Source organism: Danio rerio, chromosome 15, assembly GCF_049306965.1.
Source record: "Danio rerio strain Tuebingen ecotype United States chromosome 15, GRCz12tu, whole genome shotgun sequence".
NCBI lineage: Eukaryota > Metazoa > Chordata > Actinopteri > Cypriniformes > Danionidae > Danio > Danio rerio.
In genome coordinates this window covers 5,493,584-5,517,392 of record NC_133190.1, presented here as the reverse complement: position 1 = coordinate 5,517,392, position 23,809 = coordinate 5,493,584, and the positions used below count along the sequence as shown (strand labels likewise).

General features: G+C 35.9%; 4 protein-coding genes across 6 annotated transcripts in view; 3 read left to right on the top strand and 1 right to left on the bottom strand.

Annotated features, from left to right (window-relative positions):
* The window catches only part of brwd1 (bromodomain and WD repeat domain containing 1), a 1,114,832-nt gene that overhangs the window by 638,767 nt on the left and 452,256 nt on the right, over positions 1–23,809 (top strand). The gene's annotated exons all lie outside the window — the stretch shown is intronic.
* Positions 1–23,809, bottom strand: part of mxf (myxovirus (influenza virus) resistance F) — a 250,491-nt gene that overhangs the window by 51,225 nt on the left and 175,457 nt on the right. The gene's annotated exons all lie outside the window — the stretch shown is intronic.
* or64a1 (odorant receptor, family 64, subfamily A, member 1) lies at positions 3,740–11,248 on the top strand. Of its 2 annotated transcripts, XM_073922650.1 has the most exons (2): positions 3,740–5,672; positions 9,660–11,248. In XM_073922650.1, the coding sequence occupies exon 2, from the start codon at positions 10,304–10,306 to the stop codon at positions 11,246–11,248; it is 945 nt and encodes a 314-aa protein (XP_073778751.1). In that variant the 5' UTR covers positions 3,740–5,672; positions 9,660–10,303.
* or62c5 (odorant receptor, family 62, subfamily C, member 5) lies at positions 20,752–22,486 on the top strand. The gene is made up of 2 exons (XM_001920614.4): positions 20,752–20,794; positions 21,352–22,486. The coding sequence occupies exon 2, from the start codon at positions 21,352–21,354 to the stop codon at positions 22,279–22,281; it is 930 nt and encodes a 309-aa protein (XP_001920649.2). The 5' UTR covers positions 20,752–20,794; the 3' UTR covers positions 22,282–22,486.

Here is a 23,809-nt window from a genome sequence, read left to right as displayed (position 1 = left end):
GGCCAAGGAACTATATTTAAAAAAAATAAACAATGACCAATTAACAGCATGTTTGTCTTTATTGAGTTGCATCATTTGGTGATAAACATGTGGGCCCTGTAGTGTTGCATGGTCTGTAACCTTTATTTTTAATAAGTTCTATAAAATAATTACCTAGTTGCTCTATATTATGGTAATTCTTAAAAATACAATTACATTGTGTGGTCTTATACCCTTATAAAATACTTAGTTTATACGACATATGAATATTTAGAAAACATTGGTCACACTTTACAATAAGGTTCATTAGTTAATGTTAATTAATGCATTTACTAACATGAACAAAGAAGGTGTATGAGGATGAGATGAAGGAAAGAAATTATAATTGGGGATGGGGATTTTTAGAAAGCCTGTTTGGATCATTGGCTCCATATGTCTCAGTGGTGGTACCGGTACTTATTATTTTTTTTATGTGTATGTATTTTTGGTCCATGTCTTCTGAGATGTTTTATGGAACGAATGTATAGGATGGTTAATGCCTTAGGTAAAGGGTATGAACATTTAGCTATAAATGGAACTGAGGGTAACCATTTAACAAATAGGGTTTATGAGAATATGGTATGATCCAGGCTCTTGTAAAAACAGAGCCTGGAAGAGGGGATTGAAAGAAATATCCATGTAGTCACTCTTCAAATATACTGTTTTTCTTACTGTGTCTTATCTTATTGTAAGTTGTCCTTGTACTAGACGCCTTGACGTTGCGCCTTGACATTCTTGAGCACTGGGTAAAATTGTTCTGCTTAACTGAGCTGAATATTTGCACGTATTCACAGCCCATGTAACCTTGAGTATGATGTATAAAAGCTGGGAATACCCCAGTCTTCTTCAGAAGAGAGCAATAAACTGTTTGATTCACATCTCAGTTTTTGTTGCCTTCCTGGAGCTCCAGCTTACTGAGGAAACACACAGACGATCTGCAATTTATCCCAACACAATGAACAATACATTTACTACAGTATTTATTCATGTTAGTTAATGTTAGTTAATGAAAATACAGTTGTTCATTGTTAGTTCATGTTAACTCATGGTGCATTAACTAATGCTAACAAGCATGGACTTGGATGTTAACAATGCATTAGTAAATGCTCAATTATGATTAATAAATGCTGTACAAGTGTTGTTCATGATTAGTTCATGTAAGTAAATGCATTAACTAATGAACCTCATTGTAAAGTGTTACCAAAACATAAATGTAAAATGTATACATATATTTTAATAATGTTTTGTATATTAAAATTGTAGATAAAAAGCAAAATAAACGACAAATACTTTTCTATAAAACGTGCCATAATTATCCTCAATCCCAAGTAATGTTATTAATAAAAATCCAGGGCTCCACACAATTCTGTCATGTTGTCCCAGCACAAATGCACAGTTAACGTAACTAATTGAAGTAGATTGAACTTAAAACGATTAAGTTCCCCCAAAAGAATCTCCAGAATTGTGTTGTTTCAGCTCATTTAAATTAGTTTGAACAAGTTTTTTTCATTGTGTGCATAAAATGTGTCACTACTCATACTGTATTTTTTAAATAACCAGAGCAATCATTAACAATGGTGATGTGGTGGCGCAGTAGGTAGTGATGTCCCCTCACAGCAAGCAGGTAGCTGGTTCAAGCCTCGGCTGGGTCAGTTGGCATTTCTGTGTGGAGTTTGCATGTTCTGCGCATGTTGGTATGCTTCAATTCCAATTCCAAAGACATGCAATATAGGTGAACTGGTTAAGCTAAAATTGTCCATAGTGTATGTTGTAGGGATAGTTTACAGTTTAACCCAAAGAATGACCAGTCTGGTTGATGAAGAAGAGCCGGAGTCAGAGATTTAAATAAATAAATCAAGTTTACTGAAGATAGTTTGCAGTTTCATTCGCAGAAGCCAGCTTCAACACTCGCAATGAGTTCCTAGGCCGCTCTGCTTACAGTTTCAACAATCGAACAATTATACTCTTTACACAAGTCCAGAAAGGGTGGGATCCAGGTAAACAGTTCTCATTGGTTACAACAGAAATAGACAATTCTAAATACATGCGTCAAAGAAACATAGTATCTACTTCCAGATATGGATGGCCTTAATGCGTGCGTCAAAGAAAGCATTGTATCTGTCTCCAGATATGGATGGCGACCTGATGCCTAGAGGTGAGGTCGCCTTAAGTTATTAGGAGCTGATCTCCGACCTGTAAAAAGCTAAACCAGGAAAACAATAGACACAAACGACCATCTGTGTTAAAGACTCAAGGATGTTTCTTGTACGTTCAGCTGTGTTATCAGGCTGGTTCAAGACAATTACAGTCTGCTGCAATATCTTTACTACACACAGTCTATCTCCACACAAAAAGGAGTTACATTAAAATTAATTATACTCAAAAACAGATCAATCAAACAGCTATAATATTATAGGCAATATCAGGACAACTAGAACAGGTGTCTTCTTCTCCTCTGTATGGGGAGAGAGAGAGATCTCCATGACCTATGACCTGGTTTGTGTGTTTGCTGAAAACAAAGTTAAAATAGACAGGCAAAAAGAGAAACAAGGACATAGAACATTCTTGCAGTAAGCAGTTTTAACTTATTCATTAGTTAAAATCAATTCACAGTTAAATACTGAGAAACAGGATGATGAAAAGGATAAACGTTGGTCCATGATGAGACGGATTGGAAAGCAGAAATCCGAATCCTTCAATGTGTATGAATAAGAGTGCATGGATGTTTCCCAGTGATGGGTTGCTGACGGAAGGGCATCCGCTTAGTGAAACATATGCTGGATAAGTTGGTGGTTTATTCCCCAGATTAAAAAAGGGATTAAGTCGAAAAGAAAATGAATGAATAAATTATTAACAATTCCTAAATAGGGTGGAGTAACATAAGTATCCACATGGGCCAAATACCTTTTTGCATCTCTTTATCAAAGATCAATTTACACTGTAGTTCTGGAGCTATAAATTGTGATGTTTTTGATGCATGAACTAAATTGCTATTTATTATATTCCCAAATCTTTGTGGCAAAATATAAAGCATTTTTGGAAGAACAGCCTTTAAAAGTAATAACACTGTTTCTGTTGCGCATGTCTACATGTTCTTCAATTGTCAATTTAAAAACTAATTTGGAAATGATGATTGAAATTAGAGGGAGTGGGATGGGGAATGGGGGAAACAATCCTAAAAAAACACTGATCAGCTTTTAGCAGAACAAATCAGGGACTCAACACACAAAGATATCTAAGGCCCAATCCCAATTCTTCCACTTCCCCCTACCTCTCATTTTGTGCGTCCACGTGAAGGGGTAGGGGTTTCCCAATTCTCTTTAGCTTGAAGGCGAAGCCCTTGAAACTGAGATTTTTCAGGACCACAACCAAGGGATACAAAAATTTCCCAGAATACACCATCTACAACGACAGCATAGCAGCACGGGTAAAGTAAGGAGATGCACAAATTAGTATTTTTTGTCATTATTAGGAATTTTTACAACAAACAAGTGTATGTTTAAATGTATTCAAAACCACGTTTGTGTTTTATCATCATGGTTTAAAATAAAGCTACATTTCGCTATCTATAGTCCCTATTAATAAGTCCTGCATAGCAGACCCACAAAATTCTGTCACTCGATGACACTCAAATACCCTGTCAGAAAAGTCTAGTGGCTGGGAATGAGCTTTTCACAGTGTCTGGTATGATGTTAATGTTGTTTTCGTGTGTTTAAATATGGCCACAGTGTAAATGCATGGTACAGTTATGATCTTATTGCCACATTAGATCGTTATGATAACATGATATTGTTGCCTTCAGGAATTTGCTGAAGATAAAAACCAAAAAAATAACACAACTGGAATTAGGACACGTCGATCTCACATGAAGCAAAATAGTGAGATGACATATGATGATGTGTACAGGTGTTGTCGTAGTGTGCCATTTTTTAGGGATAGATTTTGAAGTCCTTTCTCTTCACACTCTATTTCAAGAGCCAAGGTGAAGGGAAAGGGGTAGGGGTATTAAAATAGAATTGTGATTGGGCCTAAACATGTAAGATTAAGGCCTAATCCCACTTCTACCACTTAGCCCTTCACCTTACCTCTAACCCTAGTTTTGGATGTTCATGTGAAAGGGTAGGGGTGTCTAAGTTCTCTTTTGCTTAGAGGTAAGAGGTAGAGTTGTCTCTAAATACACTAGCTACAGCAAAAATAGGGCTGCAAAACCAAACAAGGAGACCCACAAATATAAACAAAAGATCAATCTGCAGAAATATGTTATTTATTTATTTATTTATTTATTTAGAGTGTCTGGTATGATGTCAATGTTGATTTTATGTGTTTACATAGTTGAATATGGCCACCGTGTAAATGCAAAGTACAGTTATGATCTTATTGCCACATTAGATTGTTATGATTACATGATATTGTTGCCTTCAGTGCTTTGCTGAAGATAAATACCAAAAAAAAAACATAACTGGAATTGGAAAACGTCAATCTCATTCATTCATTTTCTTGTCGGCTTAGTCCCTTTATTAATTCAGGGTCGCCACAGTGGAATAAACCACCAACTTATCCAGCAAGTTTTTTACGCAGCAGATGCCCTTTCAGCCGAAACAAAAGATCAATCTGCAGAAATATGTTGTATTTATTTTTTTATTATTATTTTTTTATAAAAGTCTCCTTCATTCACATTGATGATTTTAATAAGAAACATTACCGTCCATAGAGCCATTTTAGTAGCAATTTTAGTTCCATGTTTCTACTATATAAGATGAGAGGATATGATATTTTGTTTTCTCATTTTCTTTTTTTTTTTTTTCCTTGAGTAAATCTAAATTATTTGGAACTTATATACTTATATAAGTATGAATAATTATACTTATGAATTTTTAGAAGTGTATAATTTCTTAAAGTCTGGCTTTTTGAACTACTGTCCGTTGGCAATAACAAAATGTGCACCCCAGTCTTTCCTTTTAATGTCACAAATCCACTTTTCACAAATTTGTCTGTCAGATTTGATCACATTTTTTATAAAAAAATTTTATGTGAGGACTACAATAACTACCATTTTGCAGTAGTGTCAAAGGTTATTCTCTGTGTTACAAGCAGTGTAATTAATGATTTCCCTTTTTTAACCTTGCCTATGGTGGTACATTTTATATTTAGGCTCATTTCATTCTTAGACACTCTGTTTAAATTAAAATAAGATTTTTCTTACCACTATTCTTGCACTTAGTGGCATGCACCTGCTTGGCCGTCAGTTTGTAATGATGCAATATTCTTGATCAAACGCTGTCTCATGGGGGCTCAATTCGGCCTTTTTACCAAGGGACTCAATTAAAGGGTTTTATGTCTAATTAACTTGAAGGTCCATTTGTCTTGGAGCAGTGGGAAACAAGGTCAACAGTTTGCTTTGCTGAAATGGTCAAGGGACCATATTAGAAGTGAAAACAACTTAATGACCTGTTAATAACATGTTTATCGTAGTTGAGTTGCATCATTTGGTGATTGTTCAACATAGCAACATTCTGTCTTTTCCTACACAGAGTGACCTTTGACCTGCACAGTTAAATAATAATGCAAATAAATATCAAGTTAATTATTAGGAAAAAAAAGATAATGGTCATTCTTACATAAGCATACATTTATTTATTCTGCAAAAAAAAAATGTATAAACTAACAAATAATTGAACAAAGAAATAAAAATGGCCAAAACATTGGACCTGGAAGTGCTATTTTATGCAGTTTTACACAGTTTTCAAAAGTATTCATAAATAAACTAAATTTCTATGTGCATTTTTTTGCCACCGGGAAAAGACCTTGGGAGAAACGCAAAACTCAATGAACTCATAATTGAAATGACTATCTACTTGATTCAATCTTCCTCGATATGGCAGCTCTGTGGACAAAGCCATCAAGTGCCCTAAGGCCCCGTTTACACTTATGAATACGCCATCCATCCACATGACGCCGGAGTTTTCGAGCACCGAAAACGGAGCGTTTTGGAATCGCTGAAGAGGCCGTTTTCATTCTAAAATGCTGCTGCTCCGTCTCAGTGTGGATGGGGAAAACGGAGACGTCTGAAAACAGAGGCGGGGCTACAGACATTCGCCTCTCTGATTGGGGCTTTTCCTGAATATTAAGTATTAACGTTACACACAGTTCAGTCTCGCATCCTCTCCTTGTAAGTTCAGACTTCGCTAGTTTGATATGGAAACAAACTCACGAGGACATGTCAGGTAAATCTTCAAAGGGAACAGTGTACTTTATAACCGTATTCACTTCATCCTGGCTACGTTGTTTCATTCATTCCTTCATTTTCTTGTCAGCTTAGTCCCTTTATTTATTTGGGGCGCCACAACGGAATGAACCACTAACTTATCCAGCAAGTTTTTACGCAGCGGATGCCACACACTCATACACTACGGACAATTTAGCCTACCCAATTCACCTGTACCACATGTCTTTGGACTGTGGGGGAAACCGGAGCACCCGGAGGAAACCCACGCGAAGGCAGAGAGAACATGCAAACTCCACACAGAAACGCCAACTGAGCCGAGGTTCGAACCAGCGACCTTCTTGCTGTGACGACAACAGCACTACCTACTGCGCCACTGCCTCACCTGCTACGTTGTTTCACTATATCTTGATAATAAAATGAAAACATGATATAAGGAACTGCTGTTTTCATTTTGATATTAACAACTTAACAGACAGCAGAAATGTTGAGGCGTTGTGCTGCATATATGAGCGTCATCTTCACTGCATGCGTATTCATAACAAAACGGAGCCTAAAACATTACTGCCTCCTTTCATTTTCAGTAAAAACAGGAAACATACCATCTCTTTTGCTGAATATCAGTTTTAATAATCAATAATGGCCATTATAAAAGTATAACGTACAATGAGTTTATACATTATATACAGGAAATAAAAGCCATAGATGTATACACTAGATGTCGCCTGGCCTATTGTTGTCTATTGGACGGAATGCGTCAATAGCGCCGCCATCTTGCTACAGGGTAGCGCTCCTTTGAAATGAATGCGGGACCAAGGAACAGTGGAGGACTGTGGCCATGCAAAGCCAGAGATATACACATAAACACATATATCTGTGATCGGGAGTTTTCCTGGATGTTAGTATGTAATTTTTTTTTCTAATTACGAAAATTATAATTTTACAACACTTTTCTACATTGATGGTTTAATGACCGCACGGGCATTCCTGACAAAAAGCTTGTGTTTGTGTGTACAGAAATGTACTATTCACCCTCCCTGTTAAATTTAATCTAATCATGTCCTGAAACACACCTCCTCTCCTGCTCTCACTTCTCATACTGACGGAGAGAGCGATTCGTTTGTGAATGAATCACCCGAACGATAAACGTTACCTGATTAGCACAAAAGTTCAGAACATACAAAAACAGAAAAAAACATAATATTACCTATGAAATGTTCTGCCTTTGTGCTTTGTTTTCTTTGTTTGCTCGTTACTACACCCGTAGACATCGCTAAAGTCCCGCATCTTCACGTGACAACACTGTCTTGATTAGTGCGGTTGAATGACATTTGTCCTGGGAGCACTGTACCAATGTGGCGGCGCTATTGACGCATGCTCAGGGTCCCTATGCGATATCTAGTGTATATATCTATTGTATATATCTATGAATAAAAGCTAATAATCAGGCAATATACAGAATGTACGTGGTTCCATTGATTATTAACTTATCTTTGCGTTCAGCCAAAGCACGTTACCTGTGAACAAGTAATAGATTCAAAAGACCAAAATCGGGGAATATATTGTTAGATATAGACAACAAGATGAATTAAATATCACGTTTAACAAGTATAGTGAGAATAGATACAGCGGCAGATCCTTTATGAACACTCCAAGCACAGCTCTCATCTGGGTAGATAGGCTGCAGCGCATGCCAGAGTGTGTGTGTGTGTTCACGTGATGTGCGTTTTCAGTGTTTTGGTGTGGACGGAGAGCTGTTCAGAAACGCTGGGTGAAACACTAGTGTGGACGCGGACCGTTTTCATTCTAAAACGCCGTTTTAAAACTAAAACGCACTAGTGTAAACTGGGCCTAAATTAAGCCTCTTCTTGTACAAATCAGGACAGAAGTCCTGCTATACTTTGAACACTGACACCATATGGCACCTTTGGAACATAACCTGTTCCAGGGCCTAATTTTTAAAATGTTGTTCAGAAGCCATTATAAATTTGTAAATTATTCTAAATTAAGATAATTTCATAAGTGGATAAGGGTGATTCAGATTCATGATGTGTTTATCAATGATTTGCACATCCAACTCTTCAAGTTAGATTTCTGAAGCCTTGGGCTCCGGCTTTAGGGTGAGAGACACAGAAAGCAGAATGAGGCTTGGAAGGCAGAATAGGATTTTTTTTAAACACAAAGAGAGAGTATAAGATTTAGCAGGCAAAGCAGAGAAAGGGTGAAGATAGTTTCTAATTCTGCAACAAAATCCATTTCCAAAACCCTTAATCATGATATCAGAAGAAGTGCTATATCTGTGAGGCATGCAAAGCTGTCTGCCATCCTCAAAAAATGTCCAGCAAGAGCAGAACAGAGCACTATATGGGGAGACATTCACATTGTACATAATCAGTTCACAGTAGCAGACCTTTCTGTCATTTTTTTTAGTGCTGTGTTATTTCTTTTCAGACTCCAATGACCAACCAATGTTGAACAGCCGCTGTTCAGTGCCAACCGTTTTGCTATTTTGTGTAACACAAGATATTACACCATTTTATGGAAAACCCCAAATCAGAAAAAGTTAGGACAGTATGAATATTGCAAATAAAAAAATAAAGTAGTGATTTCTAAATTAACTTTGACTTGTATTTCACTGTATACAATATGACAAACAATATTTAAAATGTTCCTCATGATTTTTATCACATGATGTGATGTGATTTTTATCACATCATTCTCACTGCGTGAGACCAATCGAGGATCAAAACATGACCTCTCTGGACAGAAATTTAAAACATGGAGCTATCGCTCACTTTTTTTAATGTCTAATAATCTTGTGCACACACAAACTCCAGTGTGACCGCAGCTTTATTTGTATGTAAATGTTCCTGTTTACTGGCTTGTTGGCTGATTGTGATGATTGACTGCAGGTGTGACGTGTAGAGCTGTTTCACTATTTCTTAAGAGCTCCCATTTGTAATGCTTTACCTGATGAAGACCATGTCGGTCAAAACATTGTGACATTAAAGACTTTTTGAGAGCTAAAGTAGCAGTGTGCAGATTTTCTGGATCTTTTGCTACAAATGTTTTTGATCGAGCACCTGCCTTTGAGATTTTCTAGATGTGAGCACATTTCTGTTTTTGCTTTCATTTCATTGTTGGGCAATAGAAAAAAAGTTACACATTTGCTGGAAAATCTGCTTTCCCATGTCACCAATGATTGAGCTCATTTTGAATAGCTCTATAGGAATCAATCATTTAGATCTAATTAAAACAGTGAAGAAAATCTCTAATTTTGAGTTGTTTTCCCTACTGAAAAAAAAACAGCCTAGGCTGGTTGGCTGGTTTTAGCTGGTTGACCAGGGTGGTTTTAGAGGGGTTTTGGCCATTTCCAGCCTAGTTTCCAGCCATTTCCAGCCTGGTCTTAGCTGGTCAGGCTGGGAGATGACCAGCTAAAACCAGCTTGACCAGCCTAGCCAGGCTGGGAGCCCAGCCAAAACCAGCTATGTCCAGCTTAAACCAGGCTGGTCAAGCTGGTTTTAGCTGGATTTAGCTGGTCAGTTTCCAGCCTGACCAGCTAAGACCAGGCTGGGCATGGCTAGAAATCAGCCTGGAAATGGCCAAAACCCCTCTAAAACCAGCATAGTCGACCAGCTAAAACCAACCAACCAGCCTAGGCTGGTTAAAGCTGGATTTTTCTGCAGGGTTGCTCTCTTTAATGTAATTGCACTGTACATTCATATGACTCAATTATCAAAAGTGTAAATGGGCCTTCAGTCTTGTGCTTTACCATTTAAATATGGCCACTGTCTGCTATTAGGCTTAATGAAAAGCAAAAAAAAAAAAAAAAAAAAGTGGCCAATTCCCATGTTCACTTGGTCTTATTTAAGCAGCAAATTCAGCAGGTCTCAGATCTAAGGCAATAGACAGGTAGTGTCGCCTTGTCCTTCGCTATTCTGGGCATCTCTCTCGACTGTTGTTCAAAAAATATTACTGGAGCAAAGAAAAGCTGAACAAAGAAGATTGAAAACTAGCAAGTAAACATTTATTTTGTCATGCTTTTATAGCTTTGAGGAACAAATGGAAAATGGGACCATGTCTTCTTCTTTTTATTTCACTTTGTTCAAGGAGTTTGTACACATCAGATATGTCATCCTAACCCTGACACTTACAGTGTATTTGGCAATTATAGTATGCAATGCCATCATTTTGTTTGTGGTGTTTAAAGAGAGATCTCTTCATGAACCAATGTACATACTGATATCTTGTTTGTCTGTCAACGATCTCTATGGCTCCGCTGGTTTCTTTCCCAGGTTAATTGCTGATCTCCTTTCTGATACAAATGCTATATCTAGGCCAGCATGTTTCGTTCAGATATTCACTATTTATTCTTATGCGATGTCTGAATATACTATATTGACCCTGATGGCATATGACAGATATGTTGCTATATGTAATCCTTTGAAGTATCACAAAATCATGAGTTTAAGATTAACAGCTCGGTACATGGCCATGGCATCGTTTTGTGTGGTTTTTTCCATGGCTCTCGTTATTTTCTTTTCAGCCAAGTTGCCTTTGTGTGGGACCGATGTGACTCGACTGTATTGCTCCAACTGGTCTGTGGTTCGACTCTCTTGCGGGACTTCGACTTTGAGTAACAACATATTAGGGTTTTTTGTCACAACCGCAACTGTTTTTCTCCCTGCCTTCTTCATTCTATATACATACATCCGTATTTTGATTATTTGTCAAAAAAGCTCCAAAGAATTTAAGGGCAAGGCGCTGCAAACGTGTCTTCCTCACATTGTGAGCTTTGTTAACTACTCTATAGCATCGTTTTGTGATATTGCTCTAAGTCGAAATGATTCAGACAAAATCAAGATATTGACAATCATTTTTTCAGTTGAATTCCTGGTTATTCCTCCTGTTCTCAATCCTCTAATTTATGGGCTAAATTTGCCAGAAATTCGCAAAAAAATTGCATGCTTGTTTCGAAGGTCAAAAATTGGCCATTTTATTGAATAAGAGAGCATTACTTTATTTTAAAAGCTAATTTACTTTGTCCACAGACAACATTACTGTACATACGATTGATTTCATCATCTTGTTTATGTTCTGTAACCATATTCAGTTAAATAACTGTAGCATTTATTATATTTCCCTATTCTTACATGCAACCAAGTTAGTAACTCTGTACATTTTTCTAAAAAATAAAATAAAATAAAAAATAATGATAATAAAAAAATATATATATATTAATTTACTTTTATTTGTTAATATTAATATGAATATAAGAAAATAATGGAAAATTCATATTCATATTAATATGAAAAAAATTATTAATATGAAAAAAATTATATATATATATATATATATATATATATATATATATATATATATATATATATATATATATATATATATATATATATTTATATATATTAATTTACTTTTATTTGTTAATATTAATATGAATATAAGAAAATAATGAACAAATTCATATTCATATTAATATGGAAAAAAATTTAATATGAATATATATATATATATATATATATATATATATATATATATATATATATATATATATATATATATATATATATATATATATATATATATATATTAATTTACTTTTATTTGTTAATATTAATATGAATATAAGAAAATAATGGAAAATTCATATTCATATTAATATGAGAAAAATATATATATACATATATATATATATATATATATATATTAATTTACTTTTATTTGTTAATATTAATATGAATATATGAACTGTTTAAATCTGATGTGTTTATAAGTGTTTGTGTTTAAATCTGATGTGTTTATAAGTGTTTAAGGTTATAAGTACAGCTATATGCAGAAATAACCATGCAAAAGTGTATGTGGAAGTTTAATATTTTAAACTGTGTATAAAAAAAAAGTATAGCTAAAATTGTACAAATCTATACTTGTTTCGACTGTTTTATGCATTGTATTCGTGCAGGATAAATACAACTGTTATTCCCTCAAACAACAAGTGTTTATTTCCTTCCTGAGGATTCATTGAACTAGCACATGACTGTCGTTAAACTAACATACCATAAATTTAAAACCCCAGTAACTAAAATGTTAAGTTTTTTTTCAGTGTCCTTACACTTTAACGTAAATTACATACCAATAATACTACAGATTTAATGTGTAAGTACAATACCTGTTATTTCCACATTTACTGCTAATAAGTTTGAAGAGTTGTTAAGTATAACTTCTTAAGGCCCCAAGGTGTTCTCAGGTACATACATGGATACTTTTGTAGGTTTATGATATTACTATAATAGAACAGACGTTTCAGTTTTTTTGAGCTTTAATCCGCAGATTTCCGCAGATTTTTTGCCATTAATTGAGTCTATTTATTTACTTGTCTAAACATATTTATTCAGTTGTTAAATTAATTACAGCAATATTATTGACTAATATGAAAATATTCTAATGATTTTTTTACAATAGAGTCTGTAAAGTAATATGTTCTGTCTTTTAGTAGACATAATATATGAACGACTTGCTTAGTTTACCGAATAAGTGGATCTAATTGGAATTGCATAGTAAACAATGAATAAATAAGTGATTTATTCACTTAAATAAGTTAAAAACATAAAAAATTTATTTCATATATTACGTTTTTAGTTATGATACTCCCTGAATCATTTCACATAAATCCACAGATTTATTACATTTTGAAATTTCAAATTTTGAGCAGAAATAGCAAAAAATGTCACAGATTCTGTCTGGCCCTGCTTATGAGTAGGCACACATAGAATTAGTGCAAACAGAAATCCACAAATCTTTCGCCCATTATTGAATCTATTTATTAAAATATATAAATATTTGTAAACATATATTTGTCCAGTTTTTATACAACTTTTAATCATATTACTGACTCATTTGCAAATTATATACAGTTGAAGTCAGAATTATTAGCCCCCCTGAATTATTAGCGCCCCTGTTTTTTTTTTTGTTTTTTTTTCAAGACACTTCTATACAGCTTAAAGTGACATTTAAAGGCTTAACTAGATTAATAAGGTGAACTAGGCAGATTAGGGTAATTAGTCAAGTTATTGTATAACGATGGTTTGTTCTGTAGATTATCAAAAAAAAAAAAAATTGCTTAAAGGGGCTAATAATTTTGTTCCAAAAATGGTTTTTAAAAAATTAATAACTGCTTTTATTCTAGCCGAAATAAAACAAATAAGACTTTCTCCAGAAGAAAAAATATTATCAGACATACTGTGAAAATTTCCTTGCTCTGTTAAAAAAATCCTTTGGGAAATATTAAAAAATACAATAAAAATCAAAAGGGGGCTAATAATTCTGACTTCAACTGTATATATATATATATATATATATATATATATATATATATATATATATATATATATATATATATATAAATGTGTGTGTGTGTGTGTGTGTGTGTGTGTGTGTGTGTGTGTGTGTGTGTGTGTGTGTGTGTGTGTGTGTGTGTGTGTGTGTGTGTGAGAGAGAGATATATTTATAATATACAGTTTGTATAGTAATATTTTCTGTCTTTTAGTTGATACATTATGCGAGACTTGCTTTGTTTGCAAGTTACAAAACAAATAGATCTAATTGGATTTGAATAGTAAACCTTAAATAAAAGTGAAAAATTTCTGTGGCCCTACTTATGAGTAACATTATTTTCATTTGTCTCTATAATTAAATATTTATATGCATTTCAATTTCTGTATTTTGCTTGACTTAAAGTCAAGATATTTATAGATAAGTATAGATATTTTACCTCCATTCACTGGGGATTTTGTTTTAGAAGCTGAAAGCAGCATTTACCTGATTTTATCATATTAATACACTAAAATTAATACACTAATTTTTTTTTTTCTCTCAGACAAATAAAACATATATAACAACTAAATCTCAACATTATACACAATTATTTCCATTGCTCTGTTTATGTCATTGTCTATTACAATGATGCAATATCCTTCATGTAAAACATCAGTCATAAGCCTCGCTGGGACTGGGCTGTTGACCTTTTGACCACAGGGACAGTGTTATTGTTGAAAGGTCTAATTACACCTGAAGGTCCATTTATCTTGACCCACTGGGAGATAACGGTGGTCAAGATGCCAAGATTTTCTGGAATAGTCAAGGGACAGTATTAGGAATGAAAACAGCCTGCTAATTACATGTTTTGAGTTGCATCATTTGTTGGTGCACAATAGGATGCCATACAAATGAATAATTTTAAAGTTTTGAATATTATGATGTGTGTATAACAATTAAACTTTATTTAACATATGTATCCAATTCAAAATATATGATATACAGAAAGTGCCATACTGTAGTAATTAATTTTTGAAAAACAAGCTTTATCTTGCTCTTAGAAAAGTTTAATTTAGTCTGGTTTAAACATGAGGCTTATGCTTTGGTGGATGGGGTGTGACTTCAAAATACAGACCCACTGCTTATACAGGTATCTGAAAAGACGAATATATCAGATTCCATGTCTATGAACACATAGACACTAATAAATTTGAAAAAACACACAAACTGTTTCTCATTTTTTGAAGGACAATTGATATTCATTGTTAGCTTCAGTTGAGCTTTATGTTCAAAGATACTTATGACTGACCAATACAGACATGTTAAGACCTGACCGATACAGAACATGATGAGAATCGTAGCTGTTAACTAATTTGCTAAATTGCTAAATATTCATAAAAACAAATATATGCCATTCAATTAAGTACTTAAATGTGTGATGTAGGTTTTGACCAGCAGAGCTGTAGTTGGACCATAAAAGTTAGGCCGGACAAGTACATTTTGATTGACAGCTTTTGAAAAAACAGACATGTTTATAACCAGACATTATTCAAATGTGCACATGTATGACGGAGGTGCTCTAGCGACAGACGTTAGAGGCCATGGTCTTTAGCCTGCTTGGTAGAGCAATTGACTCCCATGTGGAAGGTTGCTGGTTCGATACCAGCTCGGAGCAGGTTGGGTGGTGTTGGACTGTCGGGGTTACATTGGTGCTGTGACCCGGATGGGAGTGAGGTTTAGGGGGGTGAGTGTAACGGAGGCCAGCTAGTGTGTGCTGTGCAGGTAAACCTCACTCCTCTGATTTCTAAAGGTGCTCTAGCGACAAACACTTTAGCCTCCTTGGTAGAGCAACCGACTCCCATGCGGAAGATCGCTGGTTCAATACCAGCTCGGAGCAGGTTGGGTGGCATAGGACCGGTGGGGTTACACATGCACACAGCTCTTTGGCCAACACACTAATAAAAATGTCTCTCTTTACAAATTAAAATAAATTCTAAATTATGACAGGTATTTGGCAATAACAAAATTAAGATAAAGGTTCTGCGGGATTTGTTTTGCCACTTCTCTTAACAATCTGGCCTTAAGGTGACGGTGAAGCTAAATAATAAAAGAATAATGCTAACATTAGCCTATATACTTTGACTGCCTTATGCATTTATGGTTTAATTAATATTTATTTATAATTTAAAAATCCTTTATTTACCAAGATTAGGTGTTTTGTGGAGGAACTCATTGAATGCATGGTAAAGATGCCGAGATGCAAAAGACTGATCTGGCTAATTTTGCAAGTTTTGGGTCGGATTGTTTGTTAATGTAGGGCAGATGAATATAGTTGAAAGATATTTGAGATAATTATATAAAATAATGTTTCAGTTATTTCCCAGTGATGGGTTGCAGCTGGAAGGGCATTCGCTGCATAAAAACGTGCTGGATAAGTTGGCGGTTCATTCCGCTGTGGCGACCCCAGATTAATAAAGAGGCTAAGCCGACAAGAAAGTGAATGAATGAATGTTTCAGTTAACTGCTGTATAAACCTTGTGGGGAAACTCAAAAAGAAAACTTCAGAAAGGCCTTCTGGCTCATGTCAGACTTTCTTGCTGTAAAAGCCAGCCATGCTGTTTATTTAATTAAATAAAACAAATGTGCAGATTGTGTGGTACCTTGTAACCGATTGTAGATTGTAACCTCAAGATAAGGAGAAACAGACAAACATGAGAGCATAGATGCCATCAGATTGATGAACATGAGCATAGATGCTATTAAATAACCTTAGTTGCTTTGTTCAAAATCTACATACTTCCCTACTACAGTATATAGTTGTCACGGTTGCAGGTGTGCGCCTTCCGCAGTGTCTGTTTGGTCATGTGGGTTTGTTTTGTTTTGGTTGTCCACGTGTATTTGTTATGGTCATGTGCTATGACGATACTCAGCTGTTTTGATTAGCTCGTCAGCTGAGGCTCATTATCGTGCCTATTTCTGGCCGACGCTTCTATGTTCCTTTGTCAGTTGGTTGTGTTTGCTTATGTGTGTCTGTCTGTGCTCAGGACTGAGAGGATTGACTGCTGGACCCTGTTCGTCTGTCTGTTTCCTACCCAGTTTTCTCCGTTGTCTTTGCACACACATCTACCCTGTAGGTTTATTTTGACTGCGTCAAATAAACTTATTACTTGCATTTGGATCCTTCTCTGAATCTTTTTTATTGTGACAATAATAGGAAAAAAAGGAGTGAGCGATTGACTATGTTTGAATCTACAATATTCTTTAAAGAGTAGTCAAGAATTAACTCCAATCCTCACAAGATTCAGCTATACTGAGCGTACAGTATGTGTACTTTAACTTATCGTGTGTCTTGGGTTCAGTCATATGTTGACATTGTGTGAAGCACATGGCTCATGTTTACATGCAGCCGCATGCTTTTGTGTTTTGTTTCATGTGAACATGTGGTTCATGAGTATTCTCATTAGCCCCTTTCACACAGTGATACCGGTAAATATCTGGAAAATTTCCGGAACGACTTTACCGGTATATTCAAAAAAGCGCTGTTTACACAGGCGAGGACGTTACGGAAATTTTCCGGAAAAGAGCATTCACACATCCATTCCAAAATACCGGTAAATTCTGACATCATTCACCACAAATGAGCTTTAAACGGCTGCGCTTGTATTTGTAAACATTTGGCTAAATTACAAACTCTGTGGATGATCAATATTGTGAACAACTTTCGCAGGATCACTTTCGCATGTCGAGATGTTCATAATATGTGCGTGTGCACGCGCTCACAGGTTGTTTCACAGGCACACGCAAAGCTTGAAGGTAAACAAACAACGGCTTATCATAAGCATCTCATCGATGATTATTTACACAGTTGGCATTAAGAAGAACATATGCATTAAGAAGAACATATAAACGTGATCTGACTAACTTCTAGCAGCTAAATGTGTCTGGAAAAATATTCAAAGGCTTTTATTCTCATAAACCGCGCGGACGTAAATGCGTCTGACTGTTGTGATTGGCTAAAGCAGACGTCTCACGTCAGCACGTTCTAGACGTGCACACACTTATTACTTCTGCATTCACACAGTGCAGCATTCCGAAAAATAGCCAGAACGAATTTACCGGTATTTACCAGATTTAGCTAAAACCAGCTTGACCAGCCTAGCAGGCTGGGAGCCCAGCCAAAACCAGCTATTTCCAGCTTAAACCAGGCTGGTCAAGCTGGTTTAAGCTGGATATAGCTAGTCATTTTCCAGCCTGACCAGCAAAGACCAGGCTGGAAATGGCTGGAAACCAGCCTGGAAGTGGCCAAAACCCCTCTAAAACCAGCTTGGTTCACCAGCTTAAACCAGCCAACCAGCCTAGGCTGGTTTAAGCTGGATTTTTTAGCAGGGAATTTTTCAGTTCACCTGTTTTTCTTGATTTGTTCTTTTACCAAACTTCCTCATGTTTGCTCTCTTGTACCAGTTCAAAGTTGTATTTCTTCAGTTTCTGCTTTGCCAGCTCAGATCATCTGGCAGTTTCCCCCCACAGAGTAGTTTTAGTTTTTAGTAATTTTTAAATAAGAAATAAATACTTTGAATCACTTTATGGACTACTTACTTTGACTTCACATCCCTGACTGTACGAACTGTCCATTGGAGGACTCCGCGGAGATCAGTATTGTTATTTTTCTACCCGCTACATCAGGGGTGGCCAACCCTGTTCCTGGAGAGCCACCTTCCTGCAGATTTCAGTTGCAACTCATATCGAACACACCTGCCTGTAATTATCACGTGGTGTTCAGGTCCTAATTAATTGGTTCAGGTGTGTTTGATATGGGTAGCAACTGAAATCTGCAGGAAGGTGGCTCTCCAGAAACAGGGTTGGCCACCCCTGCGCTACATACTGGAAGACATAGAGGTGCCAGCAGAGTCTAGCACAGGGGTGGGCAAACTTGGTCCTGGAGGGCCGGTGTCCTGCACAGTTTAGCTCCAGGCCTAATCAAACACACCTGCTTATAGATTTCTTGTGATCTTAAAGACACTGATTAGCATGTTCAGGTGTGTTTGACTAGTGTTGGAACAAAACTCTGCAGGGACACCGGCCCTCGAGGATCAAGTTTGCCCATCCCTGATCTAGCATCAGTCCATTAGCAGGGCCTAGAAGTAAACTTTGACTTTGGTCAGTGGACTTGGCATATTGGCTACCCTAAAAGAGGCCTTTAATAGCTGTCTTTACATAACCCTTACAACAGGGGGAAAAAAAACAGCTAGAGATCCTGGAAATCTGGAGTTTTTCCCTTTGCCACTCACACTTTGCATCCTCATTGATCTCTCTATAAAAACTAATTCACGACCCTCCTCTAAGTCTATCAGCTAAACTGAAATTGAAGAGGATTAGGGCGTCCCAGACTGCGTCATCTCAGCTTACATCGCTGGAGACATTTTCAGGAATGCTTGATTTGTCTAAACCTACTGGGGCCAACCCAGCGACCACCCTGGCTGCAGCGCGATCTTCTGAGACACACGTTTGAGACACTGCAGCACTCTTAAGGCTGATTTATACTTCTCCGTCAAAAGCCCGCGTATGCTACGGCGTTGACGCATAGCCCTATGCTGTGGCCGTCGGCGTCGCTGACGTCAAGTTTGAGCCACTTGTACATCCAGGAAGCATTCAGAAAGAACAAAACACAGGCGAAGAAACTCGACACAGAGACACATTAACACCTCACTTCCAACTAGCATTTTGGAAGTGTTAATGCAGACCAACAGAGACAAGAGTACACTGCAGTGTCTGAAGAGGTGACCAGCTTCCTGGCACCACACTTATGGAAGTGTAGGAGGAGAAAGGGCCACTTCGCCACAACTTCTCCAGGCCCAGCGAACCCCCAAGTGACACCATCAGCCCCAGAGCAGTCTAGAGCTCTTTGCCTAGCTTGCATTACTTAAAAATCCTGCACCGTTTGCTTCATTAAATCCTCCCTGGATGTCCATTGTGCAATAATAAATAATAAAACTGGAGTAATATGATCATATTTCTTAGTTCTAGAAAGCACTCTAGCAGCTGCATTCTGAACCAACTGAAGTTGGTTTTCCACATTAAACATTGGTAGCAAATGTCAGTTTGGCATCATTTTTAAGATGAAATCTGGCCGTCAAACAGCCTGGCCTTTGGTTTCTAACAAAAATCAAAACCACATTTTTGACTAAAGACAAAATGAAGAAGAAAGCGACCAGTTTACGGCAAGTTGATTTTATTTTTAGTGGGTGTTTCTGTGTGGAGTTTGCATGTTTTCCTTGCATTCGCGTGGGTTTCCTCCGAGTGCTGGAAGGTGGTTGCGGCTGGTTGCGGCTGGAAGGGCATCCGCTGTGTAAAAACGTGCTGGATAAGTTGGCAGTTCATTCCGCTGTGGCAACCCCGGATTAATAAAGGGACTAAGCCGACAAGAAAATGAATGAATGAATGAATGAAATGGCTCCAGTCCAAAGCATCAGACAAAGTGGGCTATTAAGCTTATGTGTATCCATTCCAGATAACACATTTATAAACTGAAAGTATCAATCCATCTTTATACGGTAAACTAGCCCAAACGAAAAAAATAATTAGTGCATGCTGTTGAATGTACATTTAATAATAGCCCTGAATAAATGCATCTATTACTCGTCACGGATGCTCATACGATCAACAAAGAAAATCTAAATGAAAACAGTGCATTTATTGGCTGCCTTAGACATATAGTCACTTTAAAATAACAAATATTGGTCACATCTCTCTATATTTAGGCTAAAACATTACTTTACTTAATTCTTTGTGATTTTATTTCCATGATTTTAGTTATTTATTTATTCTTTCGCTTTTGAGATCCAAAATGAAAACACACTTTAGTTAAACTATACAATGATAATAAAGCTTGTTAACAAGTTTATAATGATTTAAAAAGGAATTATGTATATATTGATCTGTTATTTGATCTTTATTTGCATACAAAACAAAGTAGGCTATATAGGCCTAATTTCTGCCCATTCACATCCCGTCTATTTACACCCACAATATAATGTTCATTCCAATTTTAATATTGGTTGACGTAGATTTAAGCTTCTCAAGAGAGCTCCTTTTGGGCATTCGTAAAAGGACAATTAGCATGAGACCAGTCTCAATGTATATATATATATATATATATCACACCAAATCAAGCTTTTACACAACACTCTGTCAAACATAGAGATTGTCCGACACACACTGCATGTGGTAAGATTTGAATCATTTCATTTGCTGTCATTGTGAACGATTTCATATTTCCTTTGAACATGAAATATTGGAATTGAGTAGATGGATATCTGAATGCTGTTTAAAATTACCCAAACTGTACTTACAGAGAATGTTGGGTCCCACTTTATATTAAGTGGCCTTAACTAATATGTACTTACATAGGAATTAATAGTTTGTTACAATGTACTTATTGTGTAAATACATGTATTTACTGTGTACTTATGCTTGATTTAATACATGTATGTACTTACATCTGTATTTAACTTTTGTAATTACATTTGTAAATACACTGTTGACCATCCCTTACACCTTAACCTACCCTTAAACCTACCCATACCACCAAACCTGTCCATAACCCAACCTCTATCCCAACTCAAAAGCACCCTAAGTGTTCTCAAATACATTATAAACACAGTAAGTACATTGTATTTATTTTTCTGATGTAAGTACATAGTAGTTAAGGATACTTAATATAAAGTGGGACCGAATGTTGTAATAAATGCACAACAGAATTTTCATCTGACTTATTGTTGCAGATGCTGCCACTACTAAAGAATGAGACTATCGTTGTAGTGTTTACACTCTCTGGACTAAATGATACGATGGGAAACAGATTTGTGTTTTTTTCCTTGACTGCACTGTATTATCCATTCATCGTGTTTTGCAACGTGACCATTCTTTATGCTGTAATGTTGCACAAAAAGCTTCACGAGCCAATGTTTTTCTTTATTTGCAATCTGTGTGTGAATGCACTTTATGGCACTGTTGGCTTCTACCCCAAGTTCTTGTATGATTTATTATCCCAGGATCATGTGATTACTTATGCTGGATGCTTAATTCAGATCTTTATCATTTATTCATCTGTTTTATGTGACATTTCAACACTAACAGTGATGGCATATGACAGGTATGTGGCAATATGTAGACCACTGGAGTATCATTCCATAATGACAGACCAGAGAATTGTTGAATGTATTCTTTTCTGTTGGCTGACTCCATTTTTCTGCATGGCTGTCCTTATTGGACTAACAGCTAGACTCACTTTATGTGGCTCTGCTATTGAAAAGCTATATTGTGAAAATTGGTCTGTTGTTAAACTCTCCTGTTTTTCTACGACTGTAAATAACGTGGTTGGGTATGTTATCATTATTGTATATTTCGGGCATGCCGTGTTGATATTTTGCTCGTACATTTATTTGGTTGTAAAATGCCGAAAGTCAACGGAGAGCAGGCACAAGTTCATACAAACGTGTGTGCCGCATCTGCTTGCATTGCTTAATGTAACTGTCGCATTGTTGTTTGATGTACTGTACAGTCGTTACGGCTCAAAGAGTTTGCCCCAGGATTTGCGCAATTTCATGTCTCTGGAATTTCTACTGGTTCCCCCCATGTTAAATCCTCTTATTTATGGATTAAATCTGACAAGACTAAGGAGGGAAGTCATGAGGTGCTTTTATAAAAAATAAGTAGATCCAACTGAATGAGTCATTTAAAAGCAAAACCTATTTTGATATCTTAATTAAGTTGCTTGTGAGCATCTCTTTTAAAACAGTTTGTATTATGGATCTTGTACAATACTAAATACAATGTACAAATTTTGATAGATTTGGTCATTATTACTAATTTCATTTATTTGTTTATTTAATAAACGAAGCACATTTAAAATTGCAGACTTAAAGGTGTGAAATTCTGTTTTTTTTTAAGTTTTCCATGCTTTGTATGTATTAAACAGTAGTTGGTTGTATACTTTAGATAACTGAACAAATGACCAAACACTTTACTGTTAAAATTACCCTTTAAATTAAATGTTAAAAAAGTCTTAGTGTTTTTACACTTCTTTTAAATCAAATTAACATTTTCTTTAACCAAGTGTGCAGGCATTTAGTTAAAATCTATTGCATTTTACAATATACAGTTGAAGTCAGAATTATTAGCCCCCTTTTGAATTTTTTATTATTTTTTAAATATTTCCCAAATGGTATTTAAAAGCGCAAGGAAATTTTCACAGTATGTCTGATAATATTTTTTTCTTCTGGAGAAAGTCTTATTTGTTTTATTTCGACTAGAATAAAAGTAGTTTAGAATTTTTTAAAACTATTTTTGGGACAAAATTATTAGCCCCTTTAAGCTAATTGTTTTTTCGATAGTCTACAGAACAAACCATCGTTATAGAATAACTTGACTAATTACCCTAACCTGCCTATTTCACCTTATTAACCTAGTTAAGCCTTTAAATGTCACTATAAGCTGTATAGAAGTGTCTTGAAAAATATCAAGTAAAATATTATTTACTGTCATTATGGCAAAGATAAAATAAATCAGTTATTAGAAATAGGTTTTTAAAACTATTATGCTTGGAAATGTGTTGAAACAATCTTCCCTGAACAACAGAAATTGGGGAAAAAAATAAACAGGGGTGATAATAATTCAGGGGGGCTAATAATTCTGGCTTCAACTGTATATGTTGAATGGGGCACAGTTCTTTTTGTTTAAGAGAGAAGTGAATTTCATAGTTTCAAAATCATCTCCAAGTAATATACTAAAACACATAAACATTTCGAGCATAAATCAATTACGAAATAGTCCAATAACCTCCCTATGAGTTCATTAGAGCACATGTACAGTATGCAAGAACGCTAGTCAGACTACGGACAGTGTGTTAGGTGGCTATACCACCTTCACAGGGCTCAAATGTCCTTGTGGCCAACAGAGCTCTGCAAGCCTGATGACTTTCTCTGTCCAACAGGCACAGTGATTTTGCTAGACACTTGTTATATTAGCTTATTTCCCCTCACCGTTTTATTTAACATTTTCTTACAAATTTAAGATTTTCTCAAATGTTTATTTTACATTGCAACACAGATTGATCAATTGTGCAGGCGTTTAGGTCAATTCTATTGCATTTTACAATATATTAGTTGAATGGGGCACAAACTCTCTTCTTTAAAGAGGGGAGTAAATTTCACAGTTTCCAACTCATCTTTAAATAATGTA

Bases quoted from the DNA above. Each gene is read 5' to 3' on its own strand.
- or64a1 (XM_073922650.1), top strand. From the start codon at position 10,304: ATGGAAAATGGGACCATGTCTTCTTCTTTTTATTTCACTTTGTTCAAG.
- or62c5 (XM_001920614.4), top strand. From the start codon at position 21,352: ATGCTGCCACTACTAAAGAATGAGACTATCGTTGTAGTGTTTACACTC.